The sequence below is a fragment of the Manacus vitellinus genome, unplaced genomic scaffold (assembly GCF_001715985.3).
Source record: "Manacus vitellinus isolate BGI_N305 unplaced genomic scaffold, ASM171598v3 scaffold_41_pilon, whole genome shotgun sequence".
In the NCBI taxonomy this organism is placed as follows: Eukaryota; Metazoa; Chordata; class Aves; order Passeriformes; family Pipridae; genus Manacus; species Manacus vitellinus.
In genome coordinates this window covers 2,528,619-2,552,352 of record NW_021940545.1, presented here as the reverse complement: position 1 = coordinate 2,552,352, position 23,734 = coordinate 2,528,619, and the positions used below count along the sequence as shown (strand labels likewise).

The following is a 23,734-nucleotide window of genomic DNA, read 5'->3' as shown; positions in this document are numbered from 1 at the left end:
TCTTCACAGCTGCATTTCATGTTGGGGTTTTTATTTGTAAGCCTTATTTACAGATTTCTCCACACACACCTGTGTGCTCTTCTTTGCATTTTCCTGTGCTACACTGCCATCCTGCCATAATTTCTTTAGACAATATTCCTTTAGGGAGAAGAGAAGCACCTCATCCCATTCTCCTACACAAACAGCCCAAGAAATGCTTCGGGGTGTTTGGGCCATGACCCCTGCACCAATTCCCTCCCTGGCAGAGGATGCCAAGAGCTTCTCATCCCCTCCATACCCCCAGAAACTCATTTCTCCCAGTGTCCTCACCCCGTTCACTGGCTGCCAGGCTGCCTCAGAAAATTTACAGCTCTGTTGAGGAGAGCTGGGTGACTTAGGGCCAGGTCTGGTTAAAAATAAAAGGCTCCTAACTCGAGCAGATATAAGTCATCCCGCTCCACGCTGAGCCCAAGGAAAACAACAGCGAGATAAATAATTGTAAAAAAGGTGGAGAAAGAAACTCACTTTTCTTGTTTGGGTTTTAGATGGGTCCTGGAAAAAAACCCCAGCAGTTCCTCTGCCACCATGCCAGGAGATGTGGGATCCTCTCCATCCTCTGGCACTGCTGGTTCAACACCCAAAGGCACATCCCGTGCCCAGGGATTTCAGCTCATACTGGAGAAACCCCCAGATGTGCTGAGCAACCAGCACAAGGGTTGAGGAGTCAAGTGGTCAAATATTAGGTCAGGCATCGATTCCAGCTCTTGGGACATCCCCACCCCAAGAGGGGGGTCCTCATTGCTCGAGTGACTGCACAAACCTGCTCCAAAGACAAAGTTATCCACCTCCTTCTCCGGGGTTTCCCACGACAGTGTTAAATGCTCCACAAACACCCACACAATCAATCCTTGCAGCCCTCCCTCCATTTCACTGTTTTCCCTGTCTTACAACCGGGAGCAAAGCCCCTGGACCTTTGCTATTTGAGTCTCCCTGGGTAAACTTTGCCGGCGGGAAAGGAGGGAAAATAAGAGCCCCAAATCCAACGGAGCACCCAGGGGAGGAGGGTGACCTTCAGGCAGGGAGAAAGTAAACAACTCAGCCCCACAGCATCGGGGCTGGGGTATTTACACACTTGTGTTCCAGCATCTAAATTAAGAAGCCGACCTCCCCTGGCAAAGATGTGTTGCCAGAGAGTTGTTTGTCCAGGAGGTCGCCCAAGGAGACACCTGTTTGCTGTGGGACAGGGGGCTCTGCCAGGAGAAGTAAATCCTGATGTCCTGCAGGATGGCTCTGATGGACCAGGAGGGGAATGCTCCATGGGAATGGCACCCTGAGGACCCCAGTGCTCCTTGGAAGTCCAACTCAGCACTGGGACACCAGGCTACCCCTTGCTTCTCCCAGTTTGATTATACCAGGGAAGAATATCCACACACCAACAGCCCCAGTTAAGAAACCAGCCCTTAGGATCTAATTTCCAGCCTTTTCTCCCTCCCAGCCATCCTTTTCTTCCTCCAGACCTCCCTTCTCCCTCCCTTTTTTGCTGCACAAAAGGTCTGCTGCTAAGCAGGGGTTGCCATGAAAACAAGGTAACCCTTCGGGTGGGGAAAAGCGCCCACGTAGCATCCCCTTCTCCCAAAATAAATAAATAAGGGGGGAAAAAAAGCCACGAGAGAGGTTTACTGTCACTTGAGAGGAGCGTGGAGGAGAAATTATGGCAATTTGCTGTCGCTGGAATCAAATGCCCAACTTGCCAGCTCGCAGCAGGGCACTGCCATTAATTCCAACACTTCTGTGGGAGCCGTGTTCCCATTAAAGGGGCCAATTTCGAGTCCATTTCCCTGATCAACACACGGCAGCCGGGCTCCGAAATTGGGGCTTGACAGATTTGATCAGGGCAGAGTTTGCACAGGTTGTGATTTTGGCAAGGAAACGACAAGGGAAAATCGTGCTCGAAATCCTGCGGAGCGTGGGAGGTGGTGGGAGATGTCCCTCATCCCGGCACCATCCCAGTTATCCCAGCTGGATATCGCTGAGCAGCAACAGGCCAGGGGAATTAGATGGATTAACTGCTGGAAAAACAAAAATGTTATTTAATCAAGGCATAACGAAGTCCAGCCATCTCCTGCGAGTTGCTGCAGGGATTGGCAGAGCTTCCTCCAGCCCAGCTCGGGACAGCTGAGCTGCAAAGGAGCTCTGCTCTCCAGGACCTGATTCCTGCAGTTTTCTCCCGAGTATTTCCAGGTAGAGGATAAAATTCTGCACAGGAAATACCCCAGGATATCCAGGGCTGGTGTGAAGGTGCTGCAAATCCAGGATGCTCACGGGGGCATTGCAGACAGACAGATGGGTGAGTGCCAGCATGGAATTATCTCCCTGGGGTCTAGAAGTCCTGGATCATTAGGTTGGAAAGAAGGAAGTGCATGGGGAAGGCAGCATCACTTTTTCTGCCTTATCCCAACCTATGTCAGCATGTGGGCAATCAGGACTCCAGCTTGCTGCACCTGAGCCTTGGGATATCTGGGGACAGACAGCCCCTCCTCTGCCCCCATCCCAAAGCAAACCATCCCCGTGCCATCCCTCCTGGAAAGGGCTGTAATCCCTGCCGAGGTGGGGAGCAGGATCATAGCTGATGAATATTCATTCCAGCAGTAAGTCCCCTATCAGGACTTCCAGGCAGGTGGCATTAAGAGCCGATCCCCGGAGAGTTTTGTTTTATTCTCGGGAAGCAGAGCCTTGACTTGGAGACACAATAACTCACTTAAGGAAAGCTGATTCTCCCTGCTGGGGAATTGGAAAAGGCGACACTCAACTGACAGCCTGGCAGCACCTCTCGTGTCTCTCCCTGTCCCTTCTTGGATGCAAATCCCTGTATCAGCTGCTCACTTGGGGTTGGGAGGTGGGATATAAAGAAGGGCAAAGCATTCCTTGCTATTGCTTTGGAGCCAGGACACCCGAGCAAGAAACAAACCCCCTTTGCAGGCCTGTGCCAGGCTCCCGAGTGCTGGTGCCTAATGGAAACATTTGCAATTACAATGATAATATTATGATTCTAAAAGGAATTACATTCTGCTGACCTAAATATTAACTGTGCAGCAAGTTGGGGCTATGTGGACTTCAACAAAGAATAATGCACAGCTCTTTCCCAAGGATTTCCAGGAGCATGGGGTAGGAGATGGAGTGATGCCACAGCACTCCACCCCAGACCTGCCTGTGCAAGGTGCTGCCTCAGTTTCCCCACCTTTACAAAAGGGATAAAAAAAGGATAAATGGAAGCATTGAGAGCATGGAATATTTTTCCCCTATAAAAAAAAAGCAGCAGCAATCATCACTAAAAGATGTTTCTCTCGTCTGAAATTGCACAGTATTAAACTCCTGAGCAGTTGTGACAGGTGCTGGAACAGCAGCATTCATTATTAGTTTGGTTCTGTTCAACGCTCCTCACCCACGTGCTCCTCCCCAGAGCCTGCTTTACTCCTCCTCAGGCATCTCTTGGAGTTTGATGCCTCTTAACCCAGGGACTGACGTCACGGCATCCCCATCCTGCCACTCACCACCCCCCAGAGCCTCCTGCCACTCACCACCCCCCAGAGCCCATCCTGCCACTCACCACCCCCAGAACCCCATCCTGCCACCCACCACCCCCAACAGCCCCATCCTGCCACCCCCATGAGCTGTGTGTCATAGAATCCCAGAATGGTTTGGGTTGGAAGGGACCTGAAAGTGCATCTTGTTCCACCTCCCTTTCACTCATTCCACCTTCCACTGTCTCAGGCTGCTCCAAGCCCTGTCCAACCTGGCCTTGGACACAGGGATGGGGCAGCCACAGCTTCTCTGGGCAACCTGTGCCAGGGCCTCACCACTCTCACAGGGAACAATTTGTCCCCAATATCCCATCCAACCCTGCCCTCTGGCAGTGAGAAGCCATTCCCCCTTGTCCTGTCCCTCCAGGTCCTTGTCCCCAGTCCCTCTCCAGCTCTCCTGGAACCCCTTTAGGCCCTGTCAGGGGCTCTCAGGTCTCCCTGGAGCCTTCTCTTCTCCAGGTGAACCCCCCCAGCTCTCCCAGCCTGGCTCCAGAGCAGAGGGGCTCCAGCCCTTGGATCTTCCTCGTGACCTCCTCTGGACTCACTCCAAAGGCCCACACTCCATCTTTCCTTCCTGACATACCCAAGACCACCTTCCCACTCCATAACTCCCCTTCCTCAAGGGGCTTGGGGCACCTCAATCATCTTTTAGCACCAACACTCTCTTGCACCCATCTGTCCCACAGTAGGTGACCAAGTTGCCATTGGCCAGCTGTGTATGGGATCTGTGTTTGTGTCCCCATCACACATCTGCCAGCAGCCCACAGAACCCCAGAATCCCAGAATCCCAGAATCAGAGAATATGCTGAGTTGGAAGGGACCCTCCAGGATCATGAAGTCCAACCCTCAGCCCTGCACAGGCCCATCCCCAGGGTCACCCCCTGTGCCCCAGAGGATCAGCCAAACCCTCCTGGAGCTCTGGCAGCCTTGGGGCTGTGCCCACTGCCCTGGGGAGCCTGGGCAGTGCCCAACCAGCCTCTGGGGGAAGAACCTTTTGCTGAGATCCAACCTGAGCCTGCCCTGACACAACTCCAGGTTATTCTCCTGGGTCCTGTCACTGTCACACCACCAGATGGATCATCCACCCAGACAATTTGGGGGGCACAGGAAGTGGTTTGTGCCCCTCTGTACTCAAGGTTTCACTAAAATAGCAGCTGGACATCTTTGGGACTGCATGGAAATGTCAGGAGAGTGAAGCTACTTCCCATCCATCTCTGGAGGAGCAGAGATCTCCTCACGAGCAGGCTGGCATTCCATTTGCATGGATGGAGGGAGGCATAGAACACCCCCAGCTCTGGCCCTCACATGGATATAAATGAACACGAGGTCTGATGGTGCTCCCTGCATCCAAATTCCTGCTTGTTGAAGATCATGGCCTCTATTCATCAACAGATATGAAGCTTTTCCTGCTCAAGACACTGCTTCCCACACTGGGCAACCCGTGGGGGATTGCAAAGAAGCTCAGTGTCCATCAGGGAGGAGGTTAATTACGGCTCCATCATCCCCCACGGACACGCCGCCGCCAAGGTCTGCTGAGAAACCTCCTCCTTTCCCTTTGGATTGCCAAGATGAACATATTTAATCCCTCCTGTGCTGCTCACAGAGCCCTGTGAGCCTGAGAAGATTCATGGCTGGCTTTTCACGGTGCTGCTCTTCCTTCTAACGATGCCCTTCCCACTAATATATGCCGGATGGGATTTGCATTAGTCAGAAAGGGGCACCATAAAACAGCATAGGGAGGAGGAGAGGAGCCTGCAGGCAGTAAAACACCTGGGAGGAGCACTGCCATGTGAGGAACAAGCCTTGGGCCCCCCAGAAAGGCTCCATCCTTAGTGCTGAGCCACCCCACTGCCAGCAGAAACTCTCTTCCTCTCGGTATATGAGGAATTTTACATCCCTTTCTCAGTTCTTCAGACCTAAGAGGCTGCAGGAGGTACTGGATGATGATAGAGGTGGAAAATCCAAGCAACACCCTCTCCCTCCCTGCCCAGCCTTCCTGAGCAAAAACAGAGGGTGCAATAAATACATCATTTTCCTGCTTCTAAGCCAGGAGAGGGGGGGAAAAGCCAACAGGAATAGGCAGAGGGTTGTGAGCACAACCACCTTGGATGTTGAAGGTGCAGGTTGTGACACAAAGCTCTGTCCCCAGCACTGCAGGGAGTCATCCAGAAAGCTGCAGGAGGAAGAAATTCCCTTTCCACGGTGGGAAAAATAACGTGCCCTCCCAAAAGAACGGGGGGGGGGAGGGAAAAAAGATCGAAAAGAACCGGGAGCAACCTTTAAAAAAAAGGTGCGTTGTTTCTTTCCGCTTTTTAAATGGCATCATATCAAAACAGCCCATAAAAAATGAATCTGAGCGTGTTTTGTAAATTATAGATTAGCCAGGAGCAATCCTTCACTACAAAGCTCGGTGCCAAGTTGCAATTCCAGCAGCGTTTCAGCGGAGCAGGCTGGGCAGGAGGTCGCAGCAGTTGTAACAGTGTGTTCTCCCAGGATTATTGTTATTCCTCTGCAGAAATAACACCAGGGCTCTGCACAAGGCCGGCCTGTGGGGAAACAGGGGGTGGGTGGTGGCGTGTGGAAAGGAGCAAGGATGGGGCTAAAATTGTTCTTTATTCCCTTTATCTTGCCCTGACTAACTGAAGGTACATGTCACACACAGCTGGGTGGAAACGAAATCACTCCTCTGCCTTCCCCCTTTGAGTCCATCTCTGAGTAATCGGAGATATTCTCGCGAAATCAAGGTCTTATGACTGAGTGGGAGGGAAACTACTGCTCTAAATAGAGAGTTTCGGGCATGAAGCTGAACAAATGGCTGTGTGTCTGGGTTGTGAGCAATCCTGGGGATGGAGGACACGATGTGGCACCTGAGTGGAGCATCACTGATGCCATCGGCTGCATTTGGGGTTTTATTTCACTGTTCTCTGCAGGTATCAGATCAAGAGGTTAATGTTAAAGGCACCTCATGCCAAAAAAGGGGGGTCTGAAAAATAGCTATATTGGGGGTTTCTGCTAATTTCCAGGGAGCTTTTATTTCTCCTCCTTTGTTTGCCCATTCCTTTTGAACACCAGCAGCACAATTGGCCAATTACCATAATTGGGTCACCCCTAAAGCCTGTGATAGACACCCAGGGCAACCTACCAGAGAGAATCTGACTTATGGCTCATTATTAGCAGGAGCTTGACAGGTTATTTCAGTAACAGGCAGCAAAGCCATCCAAGGAAAGGCACTGGGGAAAACCTGGGGCTGTGCAGCCAGAGATCAGCTCAGCCACTGAGGATCCCCCAATGTCACCTCCAGGCACCTCCTTTGTTCCCCAGGATGGGGGGCACAGGGTGGTCCTTGCAGGGGTGCAATAGAGCTGCAAACACAGGCACAATCCCTCCTGCCCACAGAAGCAGGGCATCACTTCAGCTTGGAAAAGTGGCAGCTCACAGATGGCAGCAAGATCCCAAACGTGGTGGCTCTCAGCTTCACCCAGGTCTGGCCTTTGTCTCAGTTTTTGGAGCTTTTTCCACATTCCAAGGTTGGCTGCTGGGTTTTGTGATGAGGAGACTGACCACCAGACCCTGGTCCTTGCCCATCTCTGGCCTTGGCATTCTTGAGTCGAGAAGGTCATAAAAACATAGAATATCCTGGGTTGGAAGGGACCCACAAGGATCATTAAGTCCAAATCCTGGCTCCTGGATCTGCTCAGAGCCATCCCCAGAATCCCGTCATGTGCCTGAGAATCACATCTTCACCTACGTGGGACACTCAGTTTGTGACCAGCAGCTCAGAGGAGGAAAGGAGTAAAAAGCTGATTTTCTACTGAACTCCTGTAAGACCCCTTCAAAAATCCCAAATCCCGATTTTCCCCTCCCACACTGCAGCATTTTGCCCCACAGGCATCAAGCCTGGATGAATTTCCTTCACCCCACCCTTTCCAAGGAGGGATCCTGCTCCTCTTCCCTCCATCAGCACTATCAATGTGTCTGCATCCAAACCATGCATCCACATCCCTGCCTCTCCCTGGGCTGCCAAAGGACTGTGGAATCAGGATGGAACAGATGTTTTAGGGACTTCATAAATCCAGGAAGATAAAAAAAACACCCCCACCCCGCACTTTCCAACAGCCCCCCCATGCTGATGGACTGGCACATCAGAAATAAATACAACCACCCACAGAAACCCGCTGATAAATCTCCTCTGCGTTGCATTCTATATTTATTTTATATATATATATATATGAGTTTGTGCACAGATATATATATATGAGTTTGTGCATAGATATATATATTTTTACTCATACAAGTATGCATATATAGGAATACTCATGTTTTTTCAAGACTAAAATTGCTAAATTTAGACCATTATGACTAAAAAAATCTTCCTTCCTCTCTCCTATCCCTTCCTTTGCTCCCATTAATCAGAGCAGCTCCCCCACTGCTCGTGTTTCCCTCTGCCCCCTCCCTCCCATGGCTGTTGTGACTCCCCAACTCCCCCCACCCCTGTCATCTCCCCCACTAACTCCTCACCAAACTCCAATGAGTTTTTCTAATTAGAGTAATTAATTTTCTGCCCAAGTTAATAAGACTGTCTGCAGTTGAGAAATAATTGGACTTCCCAAACACCAATATCCCCTCCCTTTCTCCCTCTCTCTCCGCAGTGAGTGGCTCCTTAATAACTCAAAACCTCTGTTTTTTCACCCGATGGTTTTGTGTTCCCAGCGTTATTTAGTTTTTTCATTAACACTCCAACACCAACCTTTCCCTGCCTGGGGGACACCAGGAGAGGAGTGTGAGCTGAGGGATGCTCTGGAATATGGGGGATCCTTTCCAAGAGGCAATAAATCCCTTTGGGAATCAACAAACACATGGGACCAACCACCAGACTGATTTTCCCCGCACCAGGCTTTACATTTTCCCCTGCAAATTATTCTGGGGTGGGGACTGGTTTTGGTGGCTGGTGCTGTAAAAAGGACTTTTTGCCATCAGGAAACTCTCCATTATATCCCTCAGGTAAGATTTTCCTAGAGATAAGACCTTATAACACATTCCATGGCTGCCTGAGGAGCCTTTCAGCACTCTGAGATAGATTTGCAGATGTCCCCTCTGCCGCCCTTGGGGACAACAAGGTGATGTCCCAACGCACAAATCCTGCAGCCTTTGGGTTCCCCAAAGCCTAAGTTGGTCTGAGTATCCATCCAAGCTCCACATTTCCTGGATACATATGTTTTCCTGGTGGGAAAGGATTCAAGAGCATCAGAGGTGGGGCTGGACCACCCTCATCCTCGAGCCTGAGCACCACACGGGCTGGAGTTGGGAGGTCAGACAGGACAACCCTTCAGATTTAGCAGCCAAAACTAAATGCTAAAGCCAGTTCACAGGAAAAAAAAAAAAAAAAAAAAAAAGGAAAAAAATGAAGCAGAATTGTGACAGCACAGGAAAAAAATATCTCCGTTTTAAAAGCATTAATGGAGCAGGCAATTCAACAACCTTCACCCCAGAGCACCCAAACACTTCGACTTCATAAAAGAAAATGGTTCAGTGACAATGAAGTTCAACGTTTCAATGAAAAGGGCCTGTCAGGTTTGGAGCAGAGTGAATCAGGCCATCAGAAGAGGCAAATCCACATCAACTCTGACTCACAGCCGAGGCAGAGAAGAGCAAAAGCTTTGCGTGTTTTTTATCAACACAACCCCGCGCCCAGAGATCCCCGGGATGGGAGGATTTCATGTCCTGGCATCCTCAGAGCGTCTCCTCCAGGTGAAATTTTGGCTGGTGCTGCCCAGAAGGTCAGAGGAGATTAAATCAATGAGCTGTCCTGGCCTTAATACCCTAAAACGGGCGTCCTGCCTCTCGCTGCCCCCCTCCTGCTAATCAAATAAAAGGAAGAAGATAAAATGCCAACCACAAACGAGAGATTTGCAGCTGGGGGATCTAATTCCAGGAGGCTGCAGGCCATAAAAAGAAGGGATCCATTAGCATCCACTTACCTGCCATGATGAAGTGACCGCGATAAAGTGCACAGGATTAAATAAATTTAAGTGAATCCCCTGACGGCATTTTTATGGGATTGAAAGAGGTTTTATCCACTCACAACCTCTATCCTCGGAGGGAACTGATTCAATAAAAACCAAACCCACTTCATCTGGCAGGAAGGGAAAAAAAAAAAATACACAAAAACTCTGCAACGTTTACAGAGTCACTAAAGCAGTCAGGGAAAAAAATTAAATATAGGGCAAATCCCTGAGTGGGAGAAATGCGCAGAATTCTGCTGCTAGAGCTCAGCTCCATCATTTTCACTTCCAACTTTTAATGCTCCCTCCCTCCCCGGGGCAGGAGCAGTCAGTCCCTGCTGCCAGGCACCTCACAGCTCCTACAGCATTTGGAGCGAGGGAAAAAAAAGCTTTCCCACCTTTTGCTCCATATCCTGAGACTGCCTCCTCCATCCCTCCAGCTCAGCACCTAAACAGCCCCTGCCCCCACAAACTCCAAAGCAGCCTGGATATCCAAAACTGCCTGCAACCTCCTCTCCCAGCAGCCAGGCCAGAAATAGGTCTCGCTCCCATCTGCCAGTGAGGATGGGAATTAGTTCCTTCCCTGCTCCTCTGTTTTGTGCTGAGCTCTGCAAAGGGCCGCGCCGAGGCTGCTGCTGCCTGCAGATAACATCCCGCTGCTCCCCCAGGACACGGTTGCCATTTGCCATCCAGCACACTCCATCTGCTGCCACAGCCAGTGTGCATCCCAAACACTCAGCATCCCAAACACTCAGCATCCCAAACACTCAGCATCCTGAATACAAAGCATCCCGAATACAAAGCATCCCAAACACTGAGCTTCCCCAGTGCCAGACATCCCAAACACAGAGCATCCCAAATGCCAAGCATCCCAAACACTCAGCATCCCAAACACAGAGCATCCCAAACACTCACCATCCCAAACACTGAGCATCCTGAATACAAAGCATCCCAAACACTGAGCTTCCCCAGTGCCAGACATCCCAAACACAGAGCATCCCAAATGCCAAGCATCCCAAACACTCAGCATCCCAAACACTCAGCATCCTGAATATAAAGCATCCCAAACACTCACTATCCCAAACACAGAGCATCCCAAACACTGAGCTTCCCAAAAACTGAGTAACCTGAATACAAAGCATCCCAAACACTGAGCTTCCCCAGTGCCAGACATCCCAAACACTGAGCGTCCCGAATGCCAAGCATCCCAAACACAGAGCATCCCAAACACTCACCATCCTGAATACAAAGCATCCCAAACACTCACCATCCCAAACACTGAGCATCCTGAATACAAAGCATCCCAAACACTGAGCATCCCAAACACTCACCATCCCAAACACTGAGCTTCCCCAGTGCCAAGTATCCCAAACACTGAGCATCCCAAATGCTGAGCATCCCGAACACAGAGCATTGCAAACACTGAGTTTCCCAAATGCCAAGCATTCCGAACACAGAGCATCCCAAACGCTGAACATCCTGAATGCTGAGAATCCCAAACACTGAGAAGCCTTAACATGGAGCATCCTGAATGAGGAGCATCCCAAACACCAAGCAGCCCAAATGCTAAACATCCCAAATGCCCAGCATCCCAAACACTGAGCATCCCATATGCTGAGCATCCCAAACTCCAACCATTCCAAGCACTGTCATCCCAAACACCACGCATCCCAAACAACAACCACCCTGAACACCAAGCAACCCAACTGCTGAGCATCCCAAGTGCTAAACATCCCAAATGCCAAGCATCCCAAATACCAAGTATCCCAAATGCCAAGCAACCCAAACACCTGAACACAGACCATCCTGAATGCTGAGCATCCTGAACATCAAGCATCCCAAATTCCAAGCATCCCAAACACCGAGCAACCTGAACATGGAACATCCCAAACACGGAGCAGGCTGAACATGGAGCACCCCAAATGTTGAGAATCCCAAATGCTTAGCATCCCAAACACCAAGCATCCCAAATGCCAAGCACCCTGAACACTGAGCATCCCAAACACTGAGCATCCCAAATGCCAAGCACCCTGAACACTGAGCATCCCAAACACTGAGAATCCCACCCCACTAAGTCCCAGATCCCAATCCAGAGATGAAATGACAGTGCCTGGACCCCAAGCCCTGCTCTCCTGTGCACTGGTGTGGCTCAGCTTCCCTGGGTGGAAAGCAAAGCACAGCATGGAGGGTCCTGGCTCTGCCCCCTCAGCTCTGAAAGGGAATTTGTTTCCAGCAGTGTGGCTTGGGATTCAATCTGGGGCTGTCAGCCCTTGGAAAACCCCAAGGACTTCATCCAGACCAGCCCTTTCCTGAGCCATCAGTGAAGAAGGATGACACCACCAAATGGCTGTGAAATGCAGGTGAGAAAAGGGAGCAAAACCCAGGACAGGTGTCAGACACCTTCACTGTCCAAACCAGGGACAGCTGGGGGCCTTTCCACCCCACAGATACAGCTGAGGGTCAGCAGAGCAGTCCCAGAGACATATTCCTTGGAGCAGCCCTGCATCCCTCTGCATCCTGCACCTCCAATCCTGTTGGGGAGCATTTGGGATTGCAATAAACCCACTGCCCCCCATTGATCTGCCTCTGGATTTATCTCTAGACGGATCTGCCTCTAGGAAGGGCTTCCAGAGGGGTTCAGCTCCTCCCAACCACAGCCATCACCCTTTTACCCAGCTCCCCAAATTTCTCTGCCCCAAATGCATCATTAGCTCTGTCCTTTAGAGCCTTGCCCAGTCTCTCCTGAATTATCCAAGGGGTTCAGAGCAATGGGGTTGGGGGAGGGAAAACCTCTTGTCTTTAGGAGGCCCAGCAACAAACTCCAAAAGCCCACAATGAAAAATAATCCATAAATCTGGCCCCAAACAGCAAATACTATTGATTCCTATCAGAGGAAGAAGAATAGGAATTAGAAGTTCCTCAGAACAAAGCCATTTTACTCTGATGTACATGGATGAGGGGGGGAAAGCCATTTTAATTACTGATCAAAAATAAATGACTTGCATTTGCCAGGACTTTTTTTTATTATTATTATTGTTATTTTCGAAATTACTTTTGTAGAATGACTTAAAACTTATTAATATATTTATAAGGAGAGAAAACACCCATAAATGCTTGGAATGCTGAGCCAACGAATTAATTAACATCAAATTACTGGTGGTTACTCCAGGTTGATACTAAACATTGCTCCTCTATTATGTGGAGGATGGACCAAAAAAAAATCTCTTGCAGCTGTTAATTATTTCAATTATTAATTTTACTTAATAATTCATATCCCTTTCCCGACCCCCTGGAGTATGTTACAGTATCTACATTTCTTCCTCTCCGTCTCCATTTCTCCCTCACTCCACTTTCAGCACGACAATCCATCACTCCACAAGGTTACTGGCTTCGGGAGAGAGGTTTGGAGGTCTTTTTTATTATTATTATTTTATTTTATTCTTTATAATCGACAGTCATTTCCTCAGAGAAATGCCCCCAGTAAATACCTGCTCGAGAGAAGCGATAATAAATCCTTAAAGGTGAATTTTGCTGCTCTTTCCCCCTCACGTGCCGCCTTTAAAGAATAAAAAAAAAAAATAATACGTCTTAAAAAAAAAAATAAAACCGCCCTCTGAGAGCCCAAATCCTTAATAGTACATACATGGAGAGTGAATTACGAATAAATCCACTTTAAAGGCAAGCAGGGAGGATTTTTTTAAGCACCTTTTAGGGCTGGATTAAGGTTCTCAGCATCGCCCAAGGCTGAGCTTGGCCCAGGGACCCTTCCCAGTGACAGCCCTGAGCCCAGGGGACAGCAGGGAAAGGGACACTGAGGCACGAGGGGTCATTAAGGAGATTTATTAATGGACTCATCCAGAGAAACTGTGGATGCTCATCCCTGGAAGTGCCCAAGGCCAGGCTGGACAGGGCTTGGAGCAACCTGGGCTAGTGGGAGGTGTCCCTGCCCATGGCAGGGGGTGGAATGAGATGAGCTTTAATTTCCCTTCCAATCCAACCCATTCTGTGATTCCCACATCTTCCCATCACGTTGCTGGTCTGAAGGGATCCCTTTCCCCCAGGAACTGGTCGCTGAAATTTTGCCTTCTGCTTCATTTCCATCTTTCTCTGGTTGGAAACTCAGGAAGAAGAATTTAATTGGGCAAGTCCAGACTTAAGTACCTGTTCTGAGGATGTATTTTTATCAATCTGCCTGAAACTGCAGTAACTCAATACTGCAATGTCATGTGGAGACACAGTTTATAAAAGCATTTAGTACCAGGACAAGGGGGAATGGCTTCAGAGGGCAGGGTTAGATGGGATACTGGGAAGAAATTCTCCTTGGTGAGGCTGGTGAGGCCCTGGCACAGGTTGCCCAGAGAAGCTGTGGCTGCCTCTGGATCCCTGGAAGTGTCCAAGGACCGGCTGGATGGGGCTTGGAGCAACCTGGGCTGGTGGAAGGTGTCCCTGCCCATGGCAGGGATGGAACAGAATGATCTTTAATGTCCCTTCCAACCCAACCCAACCCAACCCATTCTGTGATTCCCACATCTTCCCATCACATTGCTGGTCTAAAGGGATCCCTTTCCCCCAGGAATTCCTCATTAGGTGAATTGAGCCCTTAAAATACAAAAGGATTAAAAAAAAAAAAAGATACACTCACAGCCTTTTCCTATTTTATCCCTATTTTATCTTTCTCTCCCAGTTTTCAAGCACTCAGCATCTGCCTTTTGGAGCTTTTGTGCTTAACCACCCTGAATAGAGACTTACTTCAAAGGCAAAAGGAAAGTTGAGATTACAACAGGACTCTATCAGCCAGAACATCAGGAAAAACTGGCTTCACTTTGGAAGGTGGGAAAATATTGTGTAGGTGAGAGTGTGCAGCTCCTGGAGAAAAGCCCTGTCACCCCCCAAAGGGAAAGGCTTGGAAAAATGGAGGGAAAAAAATCAGAACTTTAAAAAATATATAGAGATTCACATTCCTATCTACATCTATATACCAGTTATATACCAGTCATATAAACCAGTTTAATCCTACAAACATTTGTTGCATTTGGTGCTGGGGGGGGTTCAGGGATGTCCCAGAATTTGGGATTGATCCTCAGCATCATTTCAGCTGGTGCCACCAAACTGCCTGCTGCTGAGTTTATCTGGAAATTAATTTCCAGATCAAAGGGAGCCTCTTTAATGACAGAATACAAATGGGGGTTGGTGGGGGATGGAGAAAAGGATGAAAAACCCCGTGGCCCTGGGATATTTCTTGCTGTCGAGGGGATCCATAATTCTGATGTGGGTTTTGGGGAGGAGAAAGGAGGAATTTGGTGTTAACTCTGGGCAGGGAGTCCCAAATTTAATTCCAGGCAGGAAACGTTTAAGGAGAAGCAAGAGCTCCACACCCTAAAACACAACAAAAGCCCTCATCTATTGATCTTCTCCCTTGATCTAAAGGGGAGAGATAAAATGTCATTTGATCCTCTTTGCTGATCTCTGGAGGGCAAATCAAGTCCCAAACGAGGGCAGCAGCAGGCACAGAGATACAGCTCCAAAAGAGACACTCCAGCAAATAAACAGGACTGTTGGTTTAGGGCTGTTTCTGGGGGAAAAGGGAGGGAGGGGAGAGGTCACTTTCAAAATGTGTTTTTTCTATTAATTCATCTATTAAATGTGAATAACAAATCCTGATTATTTGCTGGATGGCCTGACTGGCATTTGCATATTTTCCAAGGGGATAACAACAATTTAGAGCCTAAATATGACAGCTGGGTGGCTGATACTCCGCTGGTGAGCCCCAAAAGGGCCCTGCCTTCCCACGGCATCACTTTTCCAGGGATGCCCAAGCACGTGGCAAGAACAACCCAAGCTTCTCTCACACCCCTGCCGGGCAGCAGGTAAAAATCAGTCCCGTTTTGAACAGCTGGGGAAACTGGGGCAACAAAAACGGGCAACAATTTGCCCGTGCTGGCTCAATAATGTGGGTATAAAAGGGATCTGAGACCACTTTTCCCGTGGAAGCACTAAAGCTCCCTCCCTCCCCAAGAGGCTCTGAATAACTGTGTCACTTTTCCTGCAATTTGCAGAGGCCACACGCTGTTCCTCTCTTCCCCTCACTCCCACTGATTGGCGTTTCCAGCTCGGAACGTGGTGGTTTTCCATTCTCCCAGGGAAATGTGGCTCTTTAGGGGCTCCAGGCTTGTTCTGCAACAGGGAGAGGGCTGGAAAGCAGAGGGCAAAGCCCAGCAGCCCCTGCTTGGACCCAGACCGACAGGAAATCTGCATTTTCCTCCAGTTTCCCCCTTTTTTTCCTTTTTTCCAAGCACAGAGCCACACACACCTTGTAGCACGATGGTGGGTGATCCCATTCCTGCAATTCTTCTCCCACCATCAGCTCATCACCGCCTTGTTGATGCAGGGAACCAAATCCTGATGTCTTCTCCCTGGATTAAACCCCATGGTTTTGCCTTGTCCTGCCTGGCACAACCCTGGACCCCAACCCAGCTCACTGGATACGACCCTAAAATCAGAGTTACCCCAGGGTTTTCTGCCCCTCTGGCCCCAAAGCCACTCCCTAACAGGGAGTGCACAGCACCAGGATCATCATCCAAAACGAGCTCTTCCAACACATGCAAACAACAAACTGGTCCCACACGGCTCCTCCAGAGCCACTTTCCTTTAAGGAAAGGGCAGGGTTTTGTAGCTGGCTCTCTTTTTTTTTTTTTATTCCCCCTCTTTTTCCTCTTAGGCCTGAACGGTTTAATGAGCGTCCTTTTGACCTAGGAAACTTAGTTTTAATTTTCATCCCTTTATCCGGAGAACAATGTGTCCTGGGGGCATCTTTGAGCACAATGTACACTTTCATCATCAAAACAAATGCTAGAAATACCCATCTGCCACGTTATCAGAGCGTGTTGGCTCAGTGAGCCGGACACCGCTTAGGGGACAAGGGAGGCTTTTACTCTTCTCAAAGTCATGAGCGCTCCCTCTAAGCTCTTTAGCATTAGAGATTCCTGTGGAGACGAGTATTAGAAGCTCCATTTCTTTCTTCCCCAGTCAGGAGTGATGGGAGATGGAGCGTTCTTTGGAGATTTCTGTCCTACGGGGGAGAAAACAAGAGTGGCTCCTCTGTCAGTCATCCCGGCGGGTGCCTCGTAGGGTCTCGGGAGCATGTTGATCCCTGGGTGATGCTGCTCAGAGGGAGGGATGGAGCAGAAAGCTGGATCCAAAGGCAAGGACTCAGCTCCCAGCTGAAGGTTACCCAGGGTGGGCAAGTATCCAAGAATGCTCCGCCTCAGCTTTCTGTCCCAAAACGGGGAGTGACGACTGTCCCTGATTTATTTTATCACAGAACCACAGACTGGTTTGGGCTGGGAGGGAACTTAAAGATGACCCCATTCCACACCCTGCCATGGGCAGGGACACCTTCCACTAACCCAGGTTGCTCCAACCCCCGTCCAACCTGGCCTTGGACACTTCCAGGGCTGGGACAGCCACAGCTTCTCTGGGCAACCTGTGCCAGGGCCTCCCCACCCTCCAAGCGATTGCACTCCTGGGTTTGGATCTCCAGCTGATGTGCATCAGCTCTAATTAACACCCTCCCTTATCCAGACCTTATCCAGGCCTTCCCAGTTCCCCCACCAGCATCCAGATAACCAAGACCATTCCATGCCACGACACTCAGCTTTCTAGGATTTGCCTCCTTCCCCAAACCCACCCTCTCCAAGGAGCTTTGCCAGCTGCCGTCTCCTCTCTGTCTCAGGCTGGAATAATTTGGAATAAGTTATAATAATAGTAAACATAGTAAAAACAACAACAAATCAAACCTGCTTTGTTACTCCCCAGGCACACGCATTTGTCTTCCAAGCGACAAAGTAATCACATTTTTGGGTCTAATTTATGACGTGCATTTCAGTCGCTGCCTTGGGGCGTTATCACAAGTCACAGCCCCAGCACGCCACGGGAGGAATCCAGGCTCTTAAATCCTCACCTCCTTTAGCTCTTCCACCTGCCAACAATTCCAAAGATATCTTCCCCCCTGGTTTGAGCCGACTGCAGCAGAGCCCAGGGATGGCATCCCACCTCCGTGGGGGAGAGCTGAGCCCCTGGAAGCAACAGCCCCGTGGGAAGGGGCCTCACAAAACCCGCTGAAAGCTGGGCTGTGGGTAATTTCCTAAGGAATTTGCATGGAAAAGCATATTTTTACCTATTAGATTTCATGTTCTCCCTTCAAAAGCTTCAAAACATAATGATCATTGTTACTGTTTATGGGACACTGACACACAGACAGAAAACCTTGGAAACAGGGAAAAATGCAGCGGGTTCTTCCCTCTGCCATGAGTTCTTCCCAGCAGCCATGTCACCCAGACAGCAGCTGGAACACAAGGTGAGGACCTTGCTGAGAGGGATGAGCAGTTGGATCTTGGGGGAATTTGGGGCATGGTTCAGCATCTTCCTGGTTGAATCTGGAAGGATGAAATGGGAAGGTACGAGGCTCCTGGAGCAGTAAAACTGTACCTGCTAATAGCTGGCCACTGCCCAGCCTCTCCCTCCACACCAAGCAGGCATCAGAGCTTCCAGGAGAGATCTCCATGCTCAGGGCACTTCCATAAAGGAAGAAAAGGGCTTTTCCCCTATTTTGGCCATGAATTCACCTGTGCTGCTGGGATTTTCACACAGCAAGTATCAGTTTGTGCTTAACTCTGTGAAGAAGGAGCACAGTCACCCCTACACGGGGCCAGGATAAGCACCGAGCCTCTGCCAGGCTGGGAGATGGGAAGGAAATGGATGGGGGCTGTGATTTCCTCCCCTAAGATAACACTGAAGAAATCTCCACCTCAAACCAGAATAATCACATTTCTTGCCAAGGAGCACAAGCCCTGTGGCAGGTCGGGGATGGATCTCAGGAGCTGACATGTCTCTCTGCCGTCTTCAGCTGATGAAGTGTCAAATGAGATGGAACAGAAAGTGAGACCCATCTGGGGAAGCTCCAACAGGCTGATTGATACCAGGAGGAGGAGGAGGAGGAGGGTGAGGTGGCTGGAGCACCGCAGGGACCTGCTGCTGCTCGCTCCCGTGCTCAGCAAGGTGATGCCAAGGGGCAATTTTGGGCTGGCCAGCTCAGAGCACTATGGTCACTTCTTCTCTTCCTCCTCCTCCTCCTCCTTCTCCTCCTCCTCTTTCTCTTCCTCCTCCTCTCCCACTGGCCAGAGCGATGTGGGAGCAGCCCTGGGAATTGTCAGTGCAGTCAGCAGTGACAGCACTCACAGTCCTCACCACAAACAGCAATGATCATTAATTACTGTCCTGATTCATTAGCACAGGGGGGCCCTGGGCAGGCTCCCCTGGAGCTGCCAGGTGGCTCAGGGGGGTGTGGGTGCAGGGCTTTGCAGGGTGGCTGGTTTTGAGTATTGGGATCAGTGTTGGGATTTTCAGCACTGCAAGAACAGGGGGAGGAGGGAAATCCATGGCTCTCATCCCTGGGTCACGCTGACTCCCCAAATCCCCACACAGTCCCTGGGCCAAGGGCTGCAATGGGAACAGGGACGGGATGGACATGTGCTGGGAAGAGCAATAATGCACCTGGGGATCATTGGTGGGGTTTAATGAAGCTGCACCAGCAAGAAATGGGGGAGTTGGTAAAGGGGAGAGGACACGTCCCCTACCCTTGCCCACAGGATCTGCATCCCTTACAGGGATTAAGGAATTTCCAGCCTGATCCCTGAACTGTCACAGCTCCCTCCACCCCAAAAGGCCATCAGCTGCTCCAGAAAAGCAGAGGGTGACCTTCCAGATGTGGGTGGATGAGTTTTCCTAAAGGACCTTACGGAATTTGGTCCCGAATTAATGGAAATCCCCTTCCAGCTCAAGGAGGGACCTTATGCTTAGGGATAGTCAGAGACTGAGGCAGGGCACAGGACCCACCACATGACCAAAACCCCCTGCTCACAGAAAGCCAAACATACATAGCCATGAGGTGCTGTGTTTCATGATACCCTTTAATAGGATCAGCAAAACAGGGCCAGCATATAAAATACAGCTGCTTAGGAGATCACAAAAAATACTTTAATCTGCAGTGGCTCCTCACCTCCAGGGGCATGTGAACTGGTACACTCTATGTGCTTATTTAGCTGATCCTGTTAAAAAGGTATCAGAATAAAGCAGAGGGGAGAAAAAAAGAGAACCCTTCGTTGTGTGAACTGAGCCAGAGAAAACTTTCCCTCTAGCAAGACTCTGGCAAAAATCCCAGTCCCACTCCACTGGTGCTTTGAAATACAAACAGGAGGATCTGCTGGTCCTAAAGAGCATTTCCCACTGCCCCAGGGCTCGCTGCCCATGGAGAGGTCCTGGAGATGCTCCTTGGAGCATCCTTGGAATAGTCATCACAGCCTGTGCAAGAAAAAGCTGGGAGAGAAGGCAAGAGGGAGATGTGAGAAAGCAGGAGCATCCTGACCACAGGGAAGCCTCGATGGGCAAGTGCCTTGGAAGGAATAAAGCACCATGGATTTTGTATCCAGCCTGGAAAGGAAGCTCCTCTGTCCCCACCCCTGGGTCGGAGCTGCAGCACAGAGCCTGAGGGCAGGGGCAGGAGGACTTTGTCATGTAGCAACACCGGGAGGTGGCTGGGAGAGCTGGGAAGGAGGGAGCAGTGCCAGGCTGGGGAAGGATGCTCAGCAAAGCCACTGCCTGATAGAGACATCAAAGAACACTGTGCATGAGGGACAGAGGCAAGAGCTGCCTCACAGGGCTAAAACCAGGGGGAAAAGCCACAAAGAAAGGCAAAGACAAGATACAAACCCAGCTTTCAGCTGCCTTGTGTAAGTTATCCAGCACTGGTGGGAGGCAGGAGGGGCAAATCCCTGCTCTGGAAGGGTCTGCTCCCCGCCAGGTTTGCTCCAGCTGCTGTCACCCAGCCCCTTCCAGCCTGTTGCTTTTGACTTTCTTATTCAGGATCTGTGGTTTGGTCAGCTCTACACGGCAAAGGCAACAAAGCAAAGAGTTGAGTGAGGAGTGAGAGGCACAGCAAGGTGAGGGGGCCATCGGAGCCCCAGGCACCACAAAGACCTGGGATCAGCTGATGGGAAAACAGAGCCATTTCTCCAGCATCTCCTGCTGCCCTGCAAAGAGCCCAGTAGCAGATTTCAGAGGGGAAAAAAAAACAGACAAAAAACCAAAACAAGTCAAATCCTAAGATTTGAACCCTACAGGGTTCCCTCATTTTGTGTGAAGAGGTGGGATCCACACGCCAAAGGACCCGCAAGGTGTGGGATAACTCCTGGAGGAGGAGAGTGCCTCATCCCCTTGGACACCTTGGAAAGCACCCAAACAGAGCTTCAAGCCCTACATATCACCTGGACGAAGCCTCAGGATGTTTCTCACACATGCTTCCCACAGGGATGGAGTCCAGGAGCCTCAGTCCCAGAGCCTGTGCCCAAAGTTCTCACCGGCAATATTCCCACCAATCACAGCTCCTGGTACGTTTTGGGGAAGAGGAGGAACCTGCCTTGAAACCACCAGCACACCAGCAAAGAACCTCTTGCTAGTTGAGCCCTTAACACCAGTAAATCCCCCCTAAGGAGAAGGTTAACGGCCTTATTTTGGGGCAAGTGAGGTTTTGGGGCACAGTTTGCCTGACATTATCCCAAATCCCTGAACCAGACCCATGAGCTGGAACTGGCTCTTTGGTTTAGCCACATTATTCCTTCAAGGAGACACATTGCAAAACACCCAGCCTGGCCTGAGGAGTGACCAGGACCCCTCCTGCCCAGCCCTGTCCCCATCCTGGGCCGGGCTGGTGGGAGCTGGCACTCGGGGCCAATTCAGCCCCAATTTCTTCCCCCAGATGGGAATCAAATTGAAAAGCCTGCAGCTGTGGCACTCACACCACACACCACGTGGGATCCAGGGACAGCAGCGCTGGTGCCTCCAGCCCTGACCTTTATTTTCCATTAATGGAGCCGGGTGAGTGTCGGCTGTGTTTGAAGCTGCATAAAATGAACTGAAAATAAGAGGGATAAACAGCAGCAGTTAAGGCTCTTTTCCACACTCCCACACTCCCCCCCTTTTCTTTTCTCCTGGAGGAATGCTGAACCAACTGTAGCAAAGTTCTTGACACACAGGGAGGTGCTCCCATGCCCAGCTGACTCACTGGGAACAGCTCCCTGCCAGCTGCCTGAGCAGGGAAGACAAACCCCGAGGAAAAGTGGCTCTGCAGGGGGAGGTCTGCAAGTCCCCACATGTCAGAAAGCATCTGGTTCAAGTGTGAGCAGGACAGAGCCATCCCATCCCCCTCTAGAGAAAGATGGAATTAAAAATAAGTGAGCATTCCTTGGCTGGAAAGGGAAGGAAAGGAATGGGAAAACAGGAAAATTATGCTGAGACTTAATAATTTAATACCATACTCTAAGCAGGTGCCATCCACCCATGGATGCAATTTTCTACCCTAACTGGGGTATTTTATACCCCCACTCCTGTAGATCATTGAGCATCACCTTTTTGGTGAAGCCTATAGAGAAATGAGGGTTCTCTTTAGGAAGAAATCCTTCCCTGGGAGGGTGGTGAGGCCCTGGCATAGGTTGGCCAGAGAAGCTGTGGCTGCTCCATCCCTGTTAGTGTCCAAGGCCAGGCTGGACAGGGCTTGAAGCAACCTGGGCTGGTGGAAGGTGTCCCTGCCCATGGCAGGGGGGTAGAACTGGATGATGTTTAAGGTCCCTTCCAACCCAAACCATTCTGGGATTCCATGATTCTTCCATAACCTCCACGCTGAGGAAGCCAGAGGAGCTGGAGGGCTCCAGTGGGAAACAGCACCACCAGGACAGCTCTCACTTGGACTTTTCCACACCCAAACTGCCATCAGAGGGAAAGGAGCCAGCTCCAAACTTTTAAAAACATTAACCTTCACTGGTATTTGCAGAGCAAACAGGGACCTCGCACAGATTAAATGGCAGCGTGTTGCTTCCTTCTGCTATTCCAGTTTTAGGGAGCCAGGTTTAGGATTCCAGTGCATGCTGGGCTAGGCTGCTAACCCTTTAATACTTTAAATCCAAGCTCATCTCTCAGCCAGGCCTTTAATTTAACTTTAGCTGGATAGCTGCCCCATGTTTAATAAATAACTATTGACTATTTAAAGAGCACCTGGGCTGAGGTTTCCCACCTCAGGCTGGGTACACACATGCAAATACACAGTGCCTGTTACTGCCTTATTAAACCTTAGTCCTAGGCATCAGCTTAATAGCCACTTGCTATTTAATTAGCCAGGGAGTTCAAGGCTTGTTGGGGAAAAAAAATTAAATACTAACAGGACTGTAGCTCTGACAGACCTGGGAAACAGCTCCTCCTTTCTCTTTGCTGTCCAGAGAGGAAATGGCCATCGGGGAGGGATCAGAAATCCCAGACTGGTTTGGGTTGGAAGGGGCCTTAAAGCTCATTTCATTCCACCCCCTGCCATGGGCAGGGACACCCTCCACTCACCTGGGTTGCTCCAAGCCCCGTCCAACCTGGCCTTGGACACTCCCAGGGATGGGGATTCCCAACCTCTCTGGGTGACCATTCCAGCCCTCAGAGGTGTGGGGAGGGTGAGGCTGTGGCTCCACCTGCCCCACTGTCCCCTTTGACCCAGCACAGGGGGGCCTGAAAAGCCTGTGAAGGAGCCCCAGGACACCACCCACGGGGCCACCAACCCCACGTGGCTGCAGGGCCAAACCAAGGGGTGCCCAGACCCTCGTTATCCACAAAAGCAGCCACTGAACCCCCATCTCTACAAAGTTCAAGCCCAGAGCTGCCATCTCTGCATCTCACTCCTAAAATCCCCACAGGAGCACACTGAGTCCTGTGGTTTGCAGCAGGTGACGTGTGTGCCTCCCCTTCCCTGGGACTCAGCATTCCCATATTTCACCCTGCATGGCCAATATTTAAAGGTAAGCTTCCATCACGAGCCAGGAGGATTTATCTCTATGGGTTTCCATTAACAGTAATAAGATGAAGGCCAACAGCCTCATACATTCCACTCTGCCCAGGAGAAGTGCTTTCCCTTCATTAGATGCCTGCTGGAGACACAGAAAGGAATGAGCATGGAAGGGGGAAAGAGAAAGGAGAGGAAGAAAAGACATTCCCGGGCTACTTCTAGCTTTGTTTTTGTTGGGAAGCTGGTTGGGATTAGGATCATGGAATCACAGAATGGTTTGGATTGGAAGGGACCTTAAA

At 50.2% G+C, this 23,734-nt stretch overlaps 1 protein-coding gene across 1 annotated transcript in view; it reads right to left on the bottom strand.

The window, feature by feature from the left end:
- Nucleotides 1-9,625, bottom strand: part of LOC103762753 (protein CEPU-1) — a 214,225-nt gene extending 204,600 nt beyond the window's left edge. The window contains exon 1 of the mRNA XM_029962125.1: nt 9,539-9,625. Coding sequence (XP_029817985.1) covers nt 9,539-9,545 — 7 coding nt within the window. The 5' untranslated portion in view covers nt 9,546-9,625. The remainder of the gene's footprint in view (nt 1-9,538) is intronic.
- Between the last annotated feature and the right edge of the window lie 14,109 nt (nt 9,626-23,734).